Source organism: Lathamus discolor, chromosome 15 (genome assembly GCF_037157495.1).
Source record: "Lathamus discolor isolate bLatDis1 chromosome 15, bLatDis1.hap1, whole genome shotgun sequence".
Taxonomy (NCBI): domain Eukaryota; kingdom Metazoa; phylum Chordata; class Aves; order Psittaciformes; family Psittacidae; genus Lathamus; species Lathamus discolor.
In genome coordinates, this window is record NC_088898.1 from 210,062 (window position 1) to 230,653 (window position 20,592).

General features: G+C 45.9%; 1 protein-coding gene and 1 long non-coding RNA gene across 12 annotated transcripts; both read left to right on the forward strand.

Annotated features, from left to right (window-relative positions):
• Positions 1-13: 13 nt before the first annotated feature.
• Positions 14-20,406, forward strand: ADAMTS13 (ADAM metallopeptidase with thrombospondin type 1 motif 13). Of its 11 annotated transcripts, none has more exons than XM_065696101.1 (30): positions 14-274; positions 553-619; positions 1,448-1,731; positions 1,927-2,068; positions 2,426-2,565; positions 3,298-3,381; positions 3,461-3,585; positions 4,339-4,485; positions 4,810-4,944; positions 5,495-5,645; positions 6,278-6,382; positions 6,834-6,985; positions 7,101-7,164; positions 7,700-7,826; positions 8,042-8,190; positions 9,484-9,604; positions 10,207-10,287; positions 10,554-10,735; positions 11,165-11,300; positions 12,920-13,049; positions 13,685-13,874; positions 14,583-14,700; positions 15,033-15,162; positions 16,539-16,743; positions 17,217-17,517; positions 17,673-17,765; positions 17,868-18,014; positions 18,474-18,650; positions 18,982-19,166; positions 19,446-20,406. In XM_065696101.1, the coding sequence occupies exons 1-30, from the start codon at positions 200-202 to the stop codon at positions 19,602-19,604; spliced, it is 4,302 nt and encodes a 1,433-aa protein (XP_065552173.1). In that variant the 5' UTR covers positions 14-199; the 3' UTR covers positions 19,605-20,406. The 11 variants fall into 11 exon arrangements, with proteins under 11 accessions (XP_065552173.1, XP_065552175.1, XP_065552174.1 ...); XM_065696103.1 differs by having other exon boundaries at positions 14,586-14,700; XM_065696102.1 differs by having other exon boundaries at positions 2,429-2,565.
• LOC136022607 (uncharacterized) lies at positions 7,172-7,525 on the forward strand. Its single transcript, XR_010616221.1, has 2 exons — positions 7,172-7,318; positions 7,403-7,525. It is a non-coding gene; the product is annotated as an uncharacterized LOC136022607 (long non-coding RNA).
• Positions 20,407-20,592: the final 186 nt, after the last annotated feature.

The window sequence follows — 20,592 nt, forward strand, 5'->3', positions numbered from 1 at the left end:
GGTGCCCGCGGCCGGCGTGGAGCGGCTGCGCACAGCCCCGGCGGCGCGGGCCCGAGCCCCGCGGGCGCCCCTTGTGCCCGGCCCCGGCCCTGGCCCTGTTCGCCCGCGCCCTGCGCTCTGCCCTCCCGCCCCACGTGACGCCGCGGGGCCGAGCTCAGCCCCTCCGGCCCGGGCCGGCGCCGCGCGCGGCTCCTCCGGCATGAGCGGCGGCTGGGCCCTGCGGGCGCTCCTGCTGCTGCCCTGGGGGCTCTGTTGGCCCGCGCCGGCCCGAGAGGTGAGTCCGGCCGTGTGCAGGGACCCGCTTGTGTCTCTGGGCAAAACAGAAACCGCGACGCGGTCTGAGCCAGAAGCCGCCAGAGTCGGTAACGGAGCAGGGGGGGCTGCTTCCTCTGCATGGGCGTCGTGCGGCCCGTGCTTCGCGCGAAATAGAGCCCCGAGCACTTGGCGTCCGTGCTCGTTGAGTCGCTCGCTGTGTGCTTTCCAGGCTGGGTTCAGTTAACGGCAGTCTCGTGTCCAGTTACTTCGAAACCCAATAAATTGTTGTTCTTGCAGAAATTTCTCGGCGCTTTGGACGCAGAAGATGTTTTCTCGTACTTTGGAACCAGCTCTGCGTCCGATGGTATGCGGGGCTCCTTCCTTCTTGATTTTAGAACACATCTGTCGGTTCGTTTCTAATCCTCTATGATAACACTAAGAGCACTCATTAAGGAACTGTGATCCGACAAGCATTTAGCACTTCTGAGCCTTGTCACTCAGGCGATTCCTGTTTCAGTGTGAAAGCGGTTGAAGAACTGGGTCAGTATTTAAAGTCTGCTGGAGGAGATACGGTAAAACTTTGTGCATGTTTCTGCTGCAGTTCTCGTCCTCTCTATTGGTATTTTTCTACGAGATGAACAGATCCAGGTCTTCTGAATGGGAGGACTAAAAATAGCTTTAAATGCACTTGTTTGTTTTAAAAAACCCAACCAACTAGCACATGGAGAAACTAGTACTCTGGCTTTGGATTGACGATAGTTCAGAATAAAGATACATTTTGAACTCTCAAATCCTTAAAGGAAAGGGGATTGTCTGCTTGTGAGTTCAGCCCATGTTCATCTCACTGTGTCTCTGTCTGAACTATGGTAATTCTCACTCACTAATACTTAACATGTGAGGACATAAAAGCATCTCAGCCTTTGTTAAATGAGCTGCTCTCCTTATCGAGAGAGCAAGAGCACTGATAAATCAGGAGCCGTTCCAGAGCTTGTCTGTTCCCAGTCAGATTAACTTCACTTTTGAATACATGAAAGTGTAGAAGTTCTTTGGTTATTGACACGATGAGCCCAAAAGGCCACGGCTGTCATTTGGGGAGTATTTTTTTCTTACGGAGATAGATCATTACATTTGTTTTGTATTGTTTTTTCTCATAACCTTTCCCTTTGTTCTGGTCTTGTTTCATTTCTTTCAGTACCTGAGTTTGTTGTTGCTGAGCCAACTTGCCCTTGTAAACAAGGGCAGATTGGGCTGAAGTCCTGTTGCATTCAGCATTGCTCCATTGAGGCCTGGGGAGAGCTCTATGCCTTTGAATTTCTGGAGGACCATGCCCTCCATTCCTCTTCCTTTGTGAGCAATCAGGTGGTGAACTCTTCCTTTAGCTTACTGAAGCGATTCCCAGGCAACTGCTTTGCAGGTGGAAATCTACTGCAACCCCCTGGGATGAAGTGTAGAGTCACTTACTGTGAAGGGCAGCTGGTGAGTATGCACTGAACTTCCTCTTGCAAGCTTTTACAGCCCTTGTAGCTTTGCAGCTTGATGCCCCAAACGTGTGAACTATCCATTTCATAAATCTAAGCATTATGAAGGAGAAACAGGAAGGATATGGCACATGGTTCTCCACTGGTAGTAAATGGCTTTGGAATAACTCAGATGGAATTTCATCTCCTTTAGCAAGGAGTTGTCATTGCAGATGAGGAAAAGATTCATATCAGGCCTGTCAGAAGCAAAGATGTGGCCCTGCTAAAGGACCTTGGCTTCTCCAAACCTCACATTGTCTTCAGAAGTGCTGCAAGAGAGGCAAATACAGCAAGAGGTAATGCACATGGAAAGGAAGCCTTGCTTGTTCTGCTTGGAAAAGCTGTCTCCTGGTAGTGGGGTTGCTTGCATGAGTTCTGAGTTAAAAATGGTGTCTACAAACAGTATACTTGAATATGTTTCTTACCTCACAGAGGTGTAACTGGTGTGTTTCCATTTAGGTATTTGTTACTCTGATAGTAGAAGTTTGCTAGCAGGTGAAAGAAATCAACAGAGGTGGGAAACCTGAGCAGGCAACTGGAGGAGTGGTCTCCCAGCTTGGTTATTTTAGTCTTTCAGGAAAAGGGAATGGATCTGCAGCACCTTTTATGTTGTCTTGCATTTTAAACTCCCTGTGTCCCTTTGTACTGTTCAGCAGGGTGGTTTCCCTCTCGCCTGCAGAAGAGGGCTGAGGGAACTGTCAAACATCTGGAGCTGATGGTCATAGCAGGTCCGGATGTTTACTTGTACCACAAAGAGGACACGGAGCGGTATATTCTTGCCAACCTAAACATTGTGAGTACATTTCTGTTTGGATTGCTGTCCCAGGGTGAGAGCTCACAAGCAGGTAGACCTCTTTGAGTGCACTTTCAGAGGTATTGGTGGTTATGTGCTCCTAGTACAGAGCACTGCTCAGGTGCCGGGAGTTCCTCTCTGCTCCCCTTGGCACTGCATGGCAAACTTTCCCTTGTACAAGGAGCTGCTTGAGTAAAAGTGAATGTTAGAAGCGTCGGGGTTGTAGCCTTGAAACCCACATAGAAAACGTAGTCCTTGATTTCATTACTAATATTGTTGTAAAATAGCAAATTTTATCACCAGAGCCTTGATCCAGTCCCTGATGCTTTCACTGAAATTGAACCAGATCCACTGAATTAATCGTGTATTTCACATTTCAGCATTTTATTTCTATTACAGAATTTCTCTAAATGTCTTAATCTTTTGTGCATTTTGTTTGTGTGTATTGCAAAAAAGTCTTTAGCATTCACTCACCCTATGAAACTCTTTTCCATGGAGATTCTTCTCTCTGCTTCAGAGTGTCTGACAAATCTAACAGCAGTTCCCATCTGTTAACAGATTTCTTTACATTTATAGTGCATATTTGAATGTTGTACTTCCTGATGATTTTATAGTTGCCCCTTATAGTTACCTGGTGTGTTACCTTTGTAGTGAATGCAACCTGTCATTGGGAACAGGTAGTGGGAGTCATCGAGCTGCCCCCTTTATTGAATCCTTTCTGTCTCTTATCAGGGGGCAGAGCTGCTGAGAGATGCCTCACTGGGAGCTCGTTTCAGGGTTCATCTTATACAAATGCTTGTTTTGAGAGAGCCAGAGGTAAGTAGGGAGGACTGTGCTCAAGTGGTTGCTAAAAGCTGCACATAATGAAATGTGCAAACATGTGCCTTCACTCTAGGCAGAGGTAAACATCACAACAAATATCACCTCCTCGCTGATCAGCGTTTGTGAGTGGAGCAAGAAGGTCAACCCCCAGAATGACTCTGACCCCCAGCATGCTGACCTTGTCCTCTACGTCACCAGGTAACAAAGCTCCCCTGCCCTGGGAGGGGACTCGAAACAGGGCTGGTGGCATCCAGCCCTTAGCAAATGACAGTGATTTGCACCGGCTCTTCCGCAGCTGGCCATCACAGAACCTTTGGAAATGTCCTGTTTGGGATTGATTCTCCCACCCTTAGTGTAATGCAGTTAGACAGAGATGCTGTTTCTTCAGTTTCTGAAGGAACTGGAATATTCCCCAAGCGCTGACCAGCCAGACTTGAGCAGCAGAGCCAAACTCACTGCAGCTTTTTGCATGCAGGAAAGTCAAACAGTGACTGGAAGTTTTTCCATAGAAGATTCCTAGTGCTACTCTGATTCGGACATTTTGTCTGACTTTCAGGCACTTTGCTGTAAATTGCCTCAGCTAAATTTGTTGAAGGCAAACTTCTCTTGAGTGTAATGGCTTTGTTTTGATGCTCTTTCTTCAAAGGGATGATGACACTGCTCTGTCTTTTGCAAATGGGATTAGGTCATTTCAGTCTGTTCTGCTTGTCAGGGATGTCAGGATTTTTTAATGTAGAATCACCACAAATGTGAACAGTGTGCACTTGTGGGACCATCTGGCACGCTGCTACCATCTTGCCACTGGGAGCTCCATGCATCAAAAGAAATGTTAGCTGGCTGGCAAAGTTAGATCAGGAAAGTCCAAATAAATTCAGCTGAGTGTCGAGACCTGACTTCAGTAGCTGCAGCGGTTCTTTGCTCTTTCCTTTGTATCCGTCTTCCTTACTTTAGGTTTGACTTGGAGTTACCTGATGGGAACAAGGAGCTGCGTGGAGTGACTCAGTTAGGTGGAGTCTGCTCCTCCTCCTGGAGTTGTGTTATTACCCAGGACACTGGCTTTGACCTTGGAGTCACTATAGCCCATGAGATTGGGCACAGGTCAGTAGGAAAGCCCCAGAGCAGTGCAGTGTGTTTTGTTGAAGTAAAAACATTCCCCAATTTAAGGGATTCTGAAGAAGGAAGATCTCTTGGCATTACAGGGGACTTCCCAGAGTATTCAAAACTTTCGGAAAGAATTCCTTGCATTTCTTGCATTCCTGCATGCTCTGTGACAATTGAAAGCTGCAGAGGAGAAAAAACCTTTGTGATGACAGTAGAAGGAAAGGCTGCAGAGGGAGCTCTGTCCTTGCTTAGAGAAGAGAGGCTGTAAGGGAGCTCAGCCCTTGGGCTTCTTCTCAGGGCACTGTGCTGCTTCTGTTACAGTCTTGGAATCCCCCACGATGGTGAGGGGAATCCATGCAGCAGCAGCGGTTACATCATGGGTTCAGCAGGAAACCACAACAGCATCGACCTCTCCTGGTCTCAGTGCAGTCGAGAAGAGTTCCTGGCCCTTGTCAGGTAAGGGAATGGTCGAGTTCTGTGTGCCCACCTGGGAGCGGTTCCTGGTCTGGGATCTTGGGAGAGAGCAGGGGGAGTCGAGGGACAAAATAAAACACTTGGAAAATGAAGAACGTTGAAAAGCTGGGGGTTTGTTTGTTTCTTAGCACTTGTGTCTGTCGCTGGGGTTAAACCTGGTTTCTGCTTCAAGTAGATGGAAATTATTTTGGTTAGTCACTAACATGCCTGGGCTGTGTTGGACTCTCAGACGCTAGCTCAGCCTGGAAGTTTTATTTCAAATGTGAGAGCGTTTGGTTGAAAGAAGCATTATGGGCTGCGAGCTGGCTGCATGAAGGGTAGGAATGGGTTTCTGTTATAACTTCAGCAGCAGGGAACTGTGAGCATCTCCAGGCAGCTGCTGCAACTAAATCCATCACAGCCCACAGGAAGCATGTGTTGTCTGGCAAAGCAACAGCCAACTCCCAGAATGAAGCTCAGCACAAGTTTGCAAACATGTCATTGTCCTTGCTGCCCACAGCTGGGAAAGTGACATTTGTTATATTTCTATCAGTACAGGCCAAACAAACTGCTTAAATGACCTGCCGGACACGGACGGCAGCATCCCTGGATGGAAGCCTGGCTTGTACTATGGAGCAGATGAGCAATGTAAAATAGCCTTTGGGACTGTTGCCACAGCATGCACCTTTGCTGACAGCAATGTTGTAGGTAGAAAGTTTGTCTGTGTTGCTAGGGGCAGCAGGGAAATGATCTGGAGCTAAGATCTGGGAAAAGGGAGCTGGGGACATTTTTGTTATAAAGGATGGAAGATGCTTTCCTGCCACAGGTTTCTTGGCAAAGAACGAACCTTCAAAGGCTTTTAAAATACTTCTCTCCATCACCTCCTTTGTCCATATAAGTCTCCTTTAAAGTCTGCACAGTACCCAGAGCCTTCTGTCCAAAAAGGGGCCTGGCTGGGCTGGTGATCGGCGCACCTACCCAGGGCCCTGTCTTAGGGAGCTCGCGTGTGCTGGATTTTTTCAGCTTCCTTCCTTTACTCTAGTCTCCATGTCTGGGAGATGCAGCATGGTCATAGCTGCCATCTGGGCATGTCTTGTTAATGAGGAAGCACTAAGGTGGGTGAAACTTCAATTGCTTCAGCATTACAGCTGGCAGTGATGGTCTTGTCATGCCCACAACTTTTGCCCAATAGCAGGAGAAATGTGGGAACTTGCTTGCATTGCTGGGTAGCTGTGGGGAAAGCAAACACCCAGGACATGCAGCATTTAAATGGAGCAGCTTTTGGGACTGTTGTGTTGATGTCTTCCTGAACTTGCTGATTTTCTTGTCACATCAGGACATATGTGAAGTTCTCTCATGCCACGTACAACCAGCAGACAAATCCAGCTGTACTCGGCTTCTTGTGCCTCTCTTGGATGGTACGGAGTGTGGAATCAATAAGGTAAGGAGGCTGTTGATCAGAAGTGGCTGTGATGCTATGGAGCTCCCCAGACAGCAAGACGTTTTTGGTGGCTGGAAGGTGCATTGCACTCACTGCACTCTGGGCAGTAGCTAAGGCCAGACACGCCAGTCATAAACTGGTACCGGCTGATCATGGTGATTCCACCTGGTAGCTCTGGAGTTGTTTTACAGTTCTGTAGCCTGGTAACTGAATTGTCCTCCAAGGCTTTGCTTTCTACTTGAAATGACTTGTCAGCTCTTTGTTTTAGCCCCAACCTCTTGTTAGACCATAATTAGGAATGGGATTCCTCTAGCCTCTTGTGAGAAGGTGCCTCTTTCATTTTGGGATTCTCTTTTAGTCTGGCCTGCCAGATGATGTGCCACCCTTGAGATCCCAGCCCTGCTGGGTTCACTATGGTGCTGCTGCCAGTTTTGTGTATTCTTGGCCTTAGTGGTGCTCCAAGGGACAGTGCAGCTCGCTGGAAGAACTGAACCCTACGGCTGTAGTCCATGGGCAGTGGTCTGGCTGGAGCCCCTTGTCCTCCTGCTCCCGCAGCTGTGGAGGTGGAGTTGCGATAAGGCAACGGTTCTGTAACAACCCCAGGTCAGAGATGGGGAGTTTGCAGTGCCTTTTGGCTAATTCAGGACCCTAGGGTCTGAGATCGTTTTTGCTTGGGACAAACCTGCCTCTGTTGAGAAGTTCTTCCATTTATTTCCAGGCCTGCTTTTGGAGGGCAGGAATGCCATGGTGCCAGCATTCAAGTGGAGATGTGCAATACTCAGGTAATGGAGCTCATCACATCTTCCGAGAGTTTTTCTTAATTCCATTTAACTGTTTGAGAGCTGCATGGTTTGGGACTACTTCTCACAGCTGACTGCTCTGGGAAGAGGACTAAAGGTCTGTCATACAGCCTCCATCCATCTGACAACAGGAGAGGTATTTGTTCCACTGTGCCTGAAGATAGTATTATTTAATAGCACTGTTTGTGTGTAATGAAACATTTTCTCTGTACCCTCATAGCAGGACAGACACTGGGAAAATAGTGACGCACGTGACAGTTTTCTTCAGAGGGACATTCTTACATTGTTCCTGTCTTTCTTATCTTTGCCATTTATGAAAAATAAATAGATGCCAGCTTCCAAAGACAGTTCTCTGCATATCCCACACCCTCCCTTTAAAGTGGTTGTCTTTATTTGCAGTTGTTCTGGTGTTTTACTTACACTTCTTTCCACCTTTAGCTAGTGGGTAAAATGCTGCTTGGGATTCTGTGCTCAGTAACTTTCTGCTGTGACCTGTACCGTTCTGTCTGGGATGTAGGCCTGTTTGATGACCCAGCAAGACTTTATGGCTGAACAGTGTGCGGCAACAAATTTAAAGCCACTGTATCTCGCTGTAGAAGCACCATCCTTTTATGCCTGGACTTCTGCTGTTGGCTTTGCCAAAGGTAAGGAAAGACAGAAAAAATGTGGCTCCTTTGTGAAGCGGAGTGCTCGTGAAGCTGTGTGTACTTTGAAGTCAGAAGGCCATTTCACCGATTTAGTTTTCGCATGAAAACTGGGTACTCTTCCTGTCAGATGGTTTTGTCTTCTTCCTGTTGCTTGATGGTCAGCCGCCTGCCCTTCTGAATGAGAAACTCCTTCTTCTGTCTGCCTCCTCCAGGGGACATGTTATGCAAACACATGTGCAGGGCTGTTGGGAACGAATTCATGGTAAGCCGTGGAGACAGTTTCATAGATGGAACCAGATGTGAGCAGGATGACTCCAAGGACCACTGGGCTTTCAATCTGTGCGTAATGGGAAGCTGCAGAGTAAGTGCCTGGGGAATCCAGGTGAACCTCTGGCATGTAATCGGCACCAAAGGAGGCAGTTTACTAGGAGAACGGGAAAAAACTGTCCCCCAAACAACAAAGAGTTTTGTTCTAAGCTTAGTGGATGGAGTCCAGCAAATCATAGAATGGTTAGGGTTGGAAATCTACTACTCTGTCTATGCATCCAATGCCAATGACCTCTAGATAAGACATTCTTCTAATTTATGCAATAACTACATAAGGCTGTTCTTTCCTAAGCCAAGAGGCAATTGGTTTATGCGCTGGTTGAGGAGACCGAATTGGCTGTTCAGTTTGTGTGGTATAAATATCCTTATAAAATGTTGACTCTGTTGGAGGGAAGTTCCATGATTTGAATGTACTGTGTCAGAGCCAAAGTGAGGAGTACAACCTGAGAATCACAAGTTGACGAAGTGATTGTTGCAGTATCACTAATCAAAACTGAAGTAGAACTTCTTTCTGGATTTGCTGTGAGGAAAGGCATTCTTTCATGATAAACTTGAATATAACTCCCCTGTGCTGGCTGCAGTTTAGTAACTGCTCAGTGCTGACCCAATTACATGTTTTTTGGCGTTTGTTTACATTCCCAGAGTACACTTCTAAACTCCTAGGTTTTTATCATGATCCTGGTGCTCCCAATGTTTTGCAATGCAGTTCCACCTAGTGAACAGCAGAGGGTGTAGGCATTATGTGGTCTGATTTCTGCTGTTCTATTTGTAATGGTGATAAATGCGTATGTTATGGCAGCATCCAAAGCCTGGGATCAGTGCCTCTAGCATAAATTCAGCAGCTGCACATATTTTGCTGCTAAGCCTGCTGAGATTTTGCTGTAGCTTTGTGTAAATCAGGCTTGTTCGTTGGAATGGGGATAGAATCTCTTTTCTGAGCTCCATGGGATTGAAGGCCAGGCTGAAGGATGTGAGCTAGATTTGGATTTGGGTTTCGGGGAGCTAAAGAAGAGAGAGGGAGTGCAGAGTCTTTGTTCTAGCTCACAGGAGAAATCCTTCTGAGCTGCTTCTTATGGGAAAGAAAATGTCACACAATTATGAGACTTGATATGCTGTCAGCTAAGACTTTCCAATCCCTGGCTTTGTGTACTGCTGTCCAGTGATAGATCTAGGTATAAATGCATCTTTGTCTATGTTGTCATCCTGAATTTGAATTACAAATGAAAAAGGCAGTTAGGCAGTTTCAGGAGTTCAGGCAACGTTGCTTTAATTCACTTGTTTTCTTCTCAGAATAGGCAAGTCTTGACAGACTGTCCTCTTTGCTCAGGCATTTGGGTGTGATGGCAAGATGGACTCTGGAAAGACAATGGACTCTTGCAAGGTCTGTGGGGGTGATAATACCACTTGCACTGAAGTGAGTGGATCTTACACAGAAGGAAAAGCTAAAGGTGTGTAGTCCTCACTCACAAGCTCAGAATTATGGTGCTGTTTATATGCTGCATATTTGCATGCATATTCAGTGTTCCTAATCTTTGTGACTTCTTGTTCCTGCTTCTGCTTGATGTTATTTTGTGGAGTATATGGTGGTGGAGTTTGGGTAGTCAACAGAGAAGGCAGCTAAGATCTGTAGCAGGGAGCTGTTGTGTAGGCAGTGTGACTTTTTCCGGACATGGATCAGAACTGTAGCCATTTGGGAAGTCCAGCAAATTACTGGGAGCTGGGGGCTGTGTCAGGTGCTTCCTGAGATGTTAAACGTTCATTTGGGAAGTGATCTGGCCCTTGCAATATGACATACAGATATCAGCCGAGAACATAAAAAGAACAAAATAAAGATGAGAACAGGATACAGAATTTGCTGGATTTGCCATCGCTGTGAATTTAGCTACATAACCCCTGTCTGCAGTTCAGCTTTGTTGCTGCCTGTAAGGCTTGTTCTCCAATGGATAATGTGCCAGTAAGGTGAAAAGGGATTGATCTGTAATCCCCAGCCTTCTTAACAAAGGTACAGTAATGGAAGGTGACTGTATCTTTTTCCTCTCCATCCTTCCAGAGTATGTTACATTTCTGTCTCTGCCGTATAATACCACCTTGGTCCGTGTTACCAATCGGAGACCCCTCTTTACACATTTGGGTGAGTTGAATGAAAAAGAAAAGAGGATCTGCAGGCAGGACTAAAACAAGCTTGAAAACCAAGAAAATTGAATCTGGGAGGAAAATTCTGGATGATGCAGTTTGTTTGTGGGATGTTCTCCAGTGGGAAATGATAGAAGCCCTGCTCTTTGGGATGCCCCACTTGGATCCAACTGGTTTCTAACAAATGGGCAGTCTGTAGCTGCCAGCACGTGGGGATCCTGGTGATCGTATCATATCTCTTCACTGCTGCTTTTGCTATTCTAGCTGTGAAGGTTAAAGGAGAGTATGTGGTTGCTGGCAAAGGCAAAATCTCACTGAATGTCACCTATCCATCAGTTCTGGAGGATAACCAGATCAAATACAAAGTTTTTCTCACTAAGGACAACCTGCCAAGTCTGGAGGAAGTCCATGTGGACGGTCCAATACAGGAAGATATCGAGATACAGGTAAGTTAAAATTGCAGTGTTGGAAAGGGGCCAGTCAGAACTGAGTGCGGTTTTGTAGCTCTGCTGCAGTGTAGAATCCAGATTTAGTAGGTTCTAGGTGTCTAAGGCCAGTGGAGATGCTGTTCACTAGGAGTGATGGTGTTGCTCTTGGGAAAAGTTGAGGGTTGTCTGCCTGCTGGCTTTCTGCAGGTCTGGGGGATGGAGGTGTGAGGAAAAGGACACTGAGTTAAACATCTTGCTTGGTGTAGTCTGTGCCCTGTGCACAGAAATCACAGGGTGAGGCTCTGACTGCTTCTGACGAGAACTGAGAGTCATAGCGTGGAGGCTCAGGGTTGGATGGAAAAAAGGGGGATTAGCTTCTGTTATCTCCATCTGAAGAAACGAGTCTGAGTTGATTTGTGCATTGACCATGAACTTTTTCTTCACCAGGTCTATCGAAGGTATGGAAAGGAATATGGCAATGCCACCAACCCAGACATCACCTTCAGCTACTTTGTCCCAAGAGAGAATCTGATGTATATATGGATTCCTCAGCAGGGTCCATGTTCAGTAACCTGTGGGGAAGGTGAGGCAGCAGTACTCTATTTTGTACAGAGATGTGGGCGGGCTGCTTGTTGGGTGCCTACCAATAAGCCAAGACCTTTACTCCGTGGGCTTTCCTGGGCTCTGAAAGAAATGTGGCATCAGCAATAGATACTTGGTTAGAACTTATTAAACAACTAAACTGAATTTAAAAGCAAATTGTTGAAAGTGGGCTGTGGTTGCCAGTGTTAAACTGAACCAAAGAAAAGAGTGGTGCAGCTTTTGAATTGAATTAGCAAATCAGCAAATGAGCTGAATCATCAAAACGATAGTGCAAATGTTTGATCAGGATGAAGGTTTTTAAATAGGTTTTAACCAAACTTTTTATTCAGAGACTAAATAATTTTCTCAGATTTTTCAAAGCTTTTGGAGGCTGTAGTTTGAAGTTGGCTGAACATCAAGAGCCTGAGACCAGAGTGGTATCTAGTATCTACCTAAAGCCTCAGAGCTAATTATGAAACTTCCTTCTTAGAATTCTGTTTGTGTGCCATGGCTAATCCTTTCTGTCTCCCTGAAGAAATCGTAACACAGATTGTAACAGATCACTCTGGTAGATGGTCTGATGTCTTGTTTATCAGCTAATGCATGTGACACTGGCAAGCCTCTCAGGACTTTTATGATAAAGATTAAGAAAATACAGTAATGAATACTTCTGGAAGTCAACCTATAGGGCTAGTTATATCTGGAGAGCTTTTCTCCGGCACATTTCCCGGTTGAACTGATTGCTGAAGCCTTGAAGTAAAGAACTCAAAACGCTTTAGGGCCTCCAAGTTAATGCAGTCACAAACAAAAAAATGAGAAAGCTGGGACTTAAAATAACACAAAGTTGAGAATTCAAGCTGAAATTGCATCCTGGGAGCTGAAAGTGACATTACTTGAAAATGAGGGTAGCGAAAAGATAACACTGCTGATTGATTTTTGGCATTGCATCTTAGGGTCATGCTTTCTGAGGTTCAGGAATGCCTGTCTCTGAGTGGTTAGCTCATTCACTCTTTCCAGCTCTGCTTGTAATTTGAATTTGGATTTTCACTTGCTTTACCTCTTAGCTTCAATTTTGTTAGAAATCTTGTCTATACCTGTAGTTTATGAATATTGTTTCTTGCATGCCACAGGCACTGCAAGTCGGCAGCTTTTCTTGCAGTACTTCTAGTCTAGGTTTGGCTATTGATTACTGAGGACATTGGCACAGCTCTGAATGATATTACATGATTAGTTCTACAGAATGTCATTTACAGATGGCTGACTGCTAGAGCTTATTGTCAGCAAGCTGCCCCTCATCAGTCAGACTTCAAGATCATTGGAAGTTACTTGGATGAAATTGGGATTGATGTTCTTGCAAATGGCCAGTTTAGAGCAACGTTTCTGTTTTGGCAGCAGATTATCCATCAAACTTCTCATCTTTTGGGTGTTCATTTTGGAAAGTCTTGAGAAAAAGTTCTGTCAGAAAGCAGGGGTTTGTGTGTTTATGGAAAGTGTATTCCCAAATACACCATTTTTGTACAGATGATTTGAGTAAAGTGAAATTACTGCATCTCCCTAGCATAAGGGGGTAAACTGTTCAATTTGTTTATAACTTCCTTTCCTTTTCCTTTTGTGTCCAAGGGATGCAGCCTGTGGATCATGTGTGCTTTGACCAGACAAAGAATGAAATCACAGAGGAGCAGTGGTGTCTGGAGCTCATGCGGCCCCTTCCAGAGCACAAGCCCTGTGCCATGGAGCCATGCCTATACAGGTTGGTGTCTTGGAAGCTCAGCTAAATTCCTCCTTAGCTTGTCCTTTCAGTGCCCACTAACCCAGGCCCTGCAGTCTCATTTGCATTGTGCAAGGTGTTAAAAAAAAAAAAAAAAAAAGAAGTATGAAGTAATTTCTTCCCAGTTATAATGGTGTAGCAGATCCCAAACCACTTTGCCTCTCCTGGTTCCATGAGGAGATGTCAGCTGAATCAAGGGGAGATTGTCCTTCCAATATTTTACAGTAATCTGCTAATGAAAATGCTTTGATGTTTGCTCACATCCTTTCCAAGTTCATGCCAACAAAGATTTGATCTTACCCTGCAGGTGAGTTTTGTGTCCTTTAGACTGGAAAGAGGACTGAGAGCCACACCTGCCCAGACACTAATCTCACACATTTTAGTTTTTAACATAAAGTGATTACACTGTGAACTCTATTTAGGTGCTTTTAGTCCTAGAGAGCTGTTAGTGCAAGGACTTAAATTTCTAGTAGTTGTCTTCTCAGTCACATCTGGGCAAGGCTGTTGAAATAGAGAAGCTCAATACTCTGTATGGGCCACTTCTGTAATCAGCGGCGAGAGTAATAAACCTTCATGATCAGAAGAGAAATCAGGTGATACAATTACTTCCCATTTAGGTGGAAGATGTCTCAGATAGGTGAATGCTCTGCTGCCTGTGGAACTGGAGTTGCCCAGCAAAATCTGACCTGTGTTCAGTTTCGTGGTGGATTGGAAACTGTTGTGGATGACAGCTTGTGCCCAGCAGAAGAAAAACCCCTCTCCATTGTGCCGTGTGTGGTTAATGTCTGCCCTTTAGGCTGGGACAAAGTGAGTTTACTGGCTTGGCTTATTTCAGGAGTCTCACTGGTAGCTTTGCATTTGTGATCCACAGGAGGCTACCAGTTAAGAGCCACCACCTTACTACTGGAGTCTGGGAGGGTGGTTTAAACCAAGGTTGGTCTGCCTAGTTAAGGTTCATCCTGTCACTCTAGACATATCTGTCCCTCTTAATTTATGCTTCTGAACTCATCAGTTCATACTGGCGGTTTGTTTAAGTCAGCTGTTCCTTCTTCATTTTTCTTCTCAGAGTCCAGCAAAACCAGAAACAGAAACAACCCCTGGTCAACTAGGAAATACCTCATTGGCAAACAGGTTCTGACATGGTAGGGAGGATTGCTAGCAGGGAAGAAAGAGGGCTTCTCACTACAGGATCACTGGTCCAAGTCCATACTGGGGAGCCACTGCTGGGATTGCATTTACAGATGGGGAAGATACTGCTTTAGGCCTCTCCAGTCTCAGGTGTCTCTCTTCAGGTAGTGTGAGTTAGGAGGGGTCGTGGCTGTTGGATGTCCTTAGCTATTGCTGATCCTTATATGTTCTGCAGAAATTGAGAAAGTGCTTAAATGTTCCTCTTTCTTCAGTGATAGGAAATATGTTGTAGGCTTGATCTGGAGGTATCTTCCAGCTTTGTTAGATCAGGACTGGTGTGGAAGGCAGGTGCCAGTGTCAGTCTGGGTCCTTTTGCTTTGTTTTGAGGAGGAAGATGCACACTTACTTCAAACTTTGGAGTCACTTGGGCATATCCAACTGGAAAATCAGACTGTGTATGTCTGGAGCCCTCTAGCTGGAGAGTGTTCCGTCTCCTGCGGTAGAGGTGAGATCTTTTCAGTGCTGCAGGGAAATGTTAGTTACCTGTAGTCATGAGCTCAATGCCTAGGAACCTCAGGGACCTGGTCTTTTCTCCTCTACAGTTTTAAGAGCATATGTAACTTACAGTTTGGGTTTTTTTTCAGTCTGGAAGAGGCAAGGGGGGCTGGCTCAAACAGGGAATAGTTTAAGGGGGCTGGCTGGCTGCTGCTGTGCTTCAAAGTTGGGGGGGATGAGTGCAGTAAGCATGCCTGGAGCTTGGGCAGAGTGTGCTTGTTTTGTACATGCAGATGCAACCCTTGCATGCATACCATGCAGTAAGATCACTTCCCGTTCTAGGTAGGACTCGACTACAGTATGTGTGTGTAGCTTTCGACACCAAAGAAGAAACCAAAGAAGAAAACTGTCATCCAGTGCCAAAGCCGGAAAGCAGGATGGAAGTCTGTGATCTCAGTCCCTGCCCACCCAGGTAAAACAGTTACCAGGGGATAACAGACCAGTGAGAGGACATTCCTTCCTCTCTGTATCTCCAGATACACAGTAAAGGAAGAGTTAAACTACTCTGAGGATGTTATCTTCCTCTCCCCCTGCTTTGAAAGCACAGCCAGCTGCAGAAACAGTAACACTGAACCAAACTCAGCAACTGATAGTCTTTTGTGGGCTGGTACATTCTCAGGCAGAACCAAGTGAAATCTTTGGAGTTTGAGTCTGGGTTAAAGCTGAAAACCTCTTGATCCCTTATTACCCTAGGGAAGTAGGAACTAATCCATAACTGCAAAAGGTGGTGGTTTGACACATTCGCCAGCTGTAGTTTCTACATAGCATCAAGGAAAATAGCTAGGATTAGATGTTTGAAGAATCTGGAATCACTGCTTTGAGAATCGAAGGAAATTGTTTGCACTTTCCTCAGGATGTGTGGTATTGCAAACTGCAGTCAGTGGGGTGACTGCTGATCTCTCAGACACGAACCAGTGTGTATGTGTGTGTTAACAGAGTTCAAGTTTTACTTCCATAAGCTAGTTGGATTTTAAAACCGGTGAAGATGGGTGGCAGCTGGAGGTATCACTGATGGCTGCGTTATTCCCAGATGGCGTTACAAAATGGGCTCATGCTGTGTAAGATCTGATGCACTAAGTCCTCTACCATGTAAGAGAGACTGGGGAGAAGGCAGAAAAGATTTTGGTAGACACCCAGGGTGATGGTTTGCCTTGCCCAGAGGAGCAGGAGCCATGTAATTTGGAGCTGTGTCCTTCAAAGTCAAAATGGCCACATGAGCCACAAGGGCATGAAATGGAGAGAAGTGGTTGTCTTTGATTATGTATATTGTGATCTAGGCTATGACTCAGGGTTGACAAATGGGGCAGAGCTTGCTCAGCCCCTCTGCTGTGGAACTGGAAAACCACTGGCATCTGAGCTAATTTTTATGTGCAATACAGGATGCCACTCCCAGAGTGAAATACCCTGGGTTGGTTTCTGATCTGACTGCTCAGTAGTGTGTGTTTTGGACAGAGATAAGGTTGTTTTTGCAGTTAAGCCTGTGTATGTCACCCTGGGGAAGACTGTAATGGACAGAGAATAAGACTCGATGTGTATTTTGAGTCCATGGGCTTCTTGCAAAATGTGAGCGCCCTCCATCTGGGTCCAGCTCCAAACCTGCTCTGGGCTGCCCAGCCATGTTTCGGAGGCTGCCTTCATAGACAGCAGAGTGTCTGGGATGGGGGGGTGAAGAAAGCTGCTGAGGAGCAAAAGAGGGAAGGAGGAGGGGGTTGCAGTGCATTTTCTACAGCAAGAGACAGTAGAAGATGGGGAATTCATCACTAACTCACCCTCCGTGTCCTCTGTCAGATGGAAGGTAACCCCAGCTGGGCCCTGTTCCTCCAGCTGTGGGCTTGGCTTAGCTGTTCAGCTGGTCACCTGTGTGCAGATTGACCAGGGCAAGGAGGTTTTGCTGGAGGAGCGTTTGTGTCCTGTGGCAGAGAAGCCTCTTGCCAGCGTCCCCTGTGTCATCCGAATGTGCTCGTATGAATGGAGCTTCAGTGAGTGGTCAGAGGTATGGGCTCCTGTTCAGTTCACTTCCCTAAAGCGTGCAGGGGACAAATACCACTTCTGCCTCGTATACTTACTTCCCAAACAAATGCTAAACTGTTTCTAGGGATGTTTTCCATCCTTTCCACTGGCCCCGTGTTTAGCAGTTGTAGGGTCTGCTTCCCACCTTTCTCAGATAAGGTTTTGGCTGCAGTTTGAAAACGGTCCTTGGTATGTTTTCTTCTGGAATGCAGGTATTTTCAGACTTTTTAGGAAGTGGTTCTGCAATTCAAAGATCTAGTTTGGAAAATCCCCTGGGAGGTGGACCATCTTACAGCTGATGAAACTAGGGCACTGAAAGAGCAAGAGACAAAACAGCATCAGTGATCAGCTTCCTTCCCCACTCCCCCCCAGTCGTGCCTGAGCCAATAAATGCATTTATGTATAAATACCAACTGAAACACATTTATAAAGGCCTGTGGGCTTCTTCCTTTGCAGTGTTCAACTTCATGTGGGAATGGCATTCAGACACGGCAGGATTTCTGCCTCAACCTGCGAACCCATAAGCACGTGAAGCCCATCTTCTGCAGGCACTTCCCCAAGGCCATTGTGGTACGTGGCTGTTCCACAGGGCCCTGTCCTGAGCCGGTGGTGGAGACTGGGTCCCATGGAGCACAACTACAGACAGTGACACCAGCCACACATCTGACCACAGCTGTGGCTGCCAAGGAGGCAAGATACAAGGACCTGGACCTTCTTCCATCTGCTGTGCCACGGGAACAAACTAAGACCCATGGAGGTGAGGAGGTAGAGATAGGTGCTTGCTGCATGCAGCCAGGTTGTGGTGACCCTACTGCCGTACAGGGACAGGAGAGTGGGAGGAAATTCTACCTAGAAGGAGCAACATGCTGTTCCTTCCAGCATGCCATAAGCTGTCTGTGTTATCTGAGCTAGGAGCAATGACTTCCTCCCATGGGCTTCCCAAAACTCTTCTGACATGGGACTCCTTGGGGCACCAGCTGACTCTTCCTGTGCTTTACCCAGAAGGTGTGCACTTGTCTGTTCATTGCAGCTTGAAGGGAATGATGGCTCTTTTTCAGCAGCTGTATTTTCTTCTGGATGTGTTTCTCATCTGTTTCTGCCGTATAGGTGTCTGTGGAAAGCTCTTTCTTAATGCCAGTGGGATCATCAACATGACGGGTGTAGAGAGCAGTGACTGCACTGTGGCCATTGGACGTCCTCTTACAGAGGAGATAACAGTACACGTCTTGGAGAGCTCCCTCAACTGCAGTGCAGGTACTGCCTGGGCGTGCTGGGGACTAGCCTGGTCCTTTGGGAAACCTGCACCTCTTCTGCTCATGTGCTTTTGCTGCCTTGGAGCCTGTATAATCTCTGAAACCATTTTACAAGCTTTTCTGTCCCACCAAGTCATTGGCAAATGGGACTAAGTGAAGATGTTGCCTGTCCTCCCCATGTGTACTGGTTTCTTGCCTGTCGTCTTGATGGATATGAGATGAAAGGAGTTTATGGGGTTAAAGAAGCTACTTGCTTTTGGCCTGTTATAAACTGTCTCTGCAATATACCCTCTTGCTGGAATCAGTACAGTTAATTAGTTAACTGGACTGTTTTAATGACAAGTGTTGATAAGATACGGACAAGATGCAGAAAGTCCTTGGTTCCAGACCTATATAAGACAGGTTGTGACCTTTTGCTTAAAGGAAAAGCATTTCTAGTCCCTGTGCTCATCCATTTCAGGTGAGGTAGTGCTGTTCTCTGGGCGAATGATGTGGCGGACGGGCTGCAGGAAGCTTACTTTATCACTGATAAATTCCAGAACGAATACACTGATCGTGAAACAGCGTGTTTTGCTGCCAGGAAACGGGGTCATTCTTCAGTACAACAGCAGAACTGCAACTAAAAAATATTACCAAGGTACCTTACTGAAAGCCTTGCTGCTGCTAAGGCACCCACAACAAAGCCCATAGAGTTCCACAGATCATGGTTGCTTATGGAAATCTGTGGAACCCATGCTTCATTTTTAGCAGCTAATAAGCCCCTTCTTAAGGAGTGTTGGAATTAATATTGTGGACTACCCCTCCATTTTAAAAGCAAGCTCCCTGCAGGTGTTTGCTGGTGCTTGGAGGTTCCCAGATAAAAATCCATAGAGAAACTTTTCTGCCCGTGTTTAATTTAAAGTATTTCTTTCTTGGAGATGCTGGTAACTCCTCTAAATTTTATTCTCTGCTCCCTTTCCCTCTCTCAGACTGTGATAAGCAACTGTTTGGTCCCCAAGGTGAGATACTGAATCCTGTGCAATTGCCTGATCAAAGGCAAGAAGTCGTGTGTCGGACCTTCATCAACATGGCTCCTCAGCATCGCATAGCTATCCGCGCCCTATACGTTGACCTGGGCAATGAGAGCAACCAAACACATTTTAATTACATCTTGGTGAGTCAGAAGCCTAAAGGGGATGATGTGATTTGAATGGATCCATGTCCTCAATAGAGTTTTCCATCCAGATGCGAAGTTCAATCATAAATCCTAAAGTGTCAGACTGATCTCTTACACACACATAAATGTGAATGTTACTGATGTCTGCAGTATTTCTTCTAACCTTTGTTTAGGGCAGCTTTTCCTCCTGAGTGACCAGTTTGCAAGCCCTCCAGTATTTTTTTGGTACTTCACTTGTAGGCTGCTGCTATAATGGTTTGGTCTTCATTTATGCAGGTCCGTGATGTTAGCACCATGAAGACGATGGTGTTCCATGGGAAACAACAGTTCTTCTGGCAATCAGCAGGAAGCCAAGCTGAAATTGAATTCCATGAAAATGTTAGGGATCATCAAATCAATTTCTGGGCTGAATATTATGCTATTGAGCCAAAATAAAAGGGTCCAGGGCCACTGCACTGGGAAAGGCCATGGTCCAGTTAGTCGCTGCTGCCTGTTCACTGTTTGAGGTCACATGAATCTTTTAATCTTTTTGCAACTGCTTCCCCATTAATTAAGAACAATAATACCTTCTGGCTCCTTTGGGATCTCGGTTAATAATTACAAAGCTTATGCAAAGGACATGTAACTACCAAATATTTAGCAACTAGTCCTCATATGGATTTTCTGTCCATATTTGTTGGTATTAGTGGAGTTTACATGTCTGCAGTCAGTGACTTGGACACTGAAGTCTTGGGGTCCTGCTTCTGTAACATGCTGTGACCTTTTAGGATAGTAATTTAATTTCGTGGTGGCTTAGTGTCCCATTACAAACCTCTATACAAGTAGCTGTGATTATGGTTTAGTTGTGAAGTTCACTCTCCTGCAATTTAAATGCCCCTTAAAATTGAGACCTCTTGAAATTCAGGAATGTTATAAAGGCAGAGATGTGTGTGAGGATGAACTGCTAGCGCAAGAAGACTAGAGCCATGTGAAGGCAAGAGAGTTTCTTTGCCCAGGAGGGGGGAGCACAGCACTAGGACAGGTCACTCTGAAAGCTGAAAAGTTTTCAGGAGTTGGCAAGACGTGGTTCAGACGCTGCTGACCTGGTCAGGCCCTGCTGACAGTTGGCTTTGTATGGGAGGACTAAATGACAATCAGTGGTCGCTCCCCAGCCACCACTTCTGTGGTTCTACTACTATGTATCTGATAGTGATACCAGTACATTTCAATGGGAAAATAAAAGAATTCTGTCTCTTAATGATGGGTTTGGTGCCAAAACATTACTCGGGTAAGGACAGTAGCTGTGCTACGGTATACTATGCATATAGTATATAGTATACGTATAGTATACTATATAGTAAAATCTGCTTGTATCTTCATCTCACAGGAACTGTGCAATGAGAGATGGTTGAGACTGTGTGATACAAGTTGTAGCAGGAAGAAG

Bases quoted from the DNA above. Each gene is read 5' to 3' on its own strand.
- ADAMTS13 (XM_065696101.1), top strand. From the start codon at position 200: ATGAGCGGCGGCTGGGCCCTGCGGGCGCTCCTGCTGCTGCCCTGGGGG. The intron at 6,986-7,100 runs GTCAGAGATGGG...ATTTATTTCCAG, and splicing joins CGGTTCTGTAACAACCCCAG to GCCTGCTTTTGGAGGGCAGG. The intron at 9,605-10,206 runs GTGTGTAGTCCT...CCATCCTTCCAG, and splicing joins CACAGAAGGAAAAGCTAAAG to AGTATGTTACATTTCTGTCT.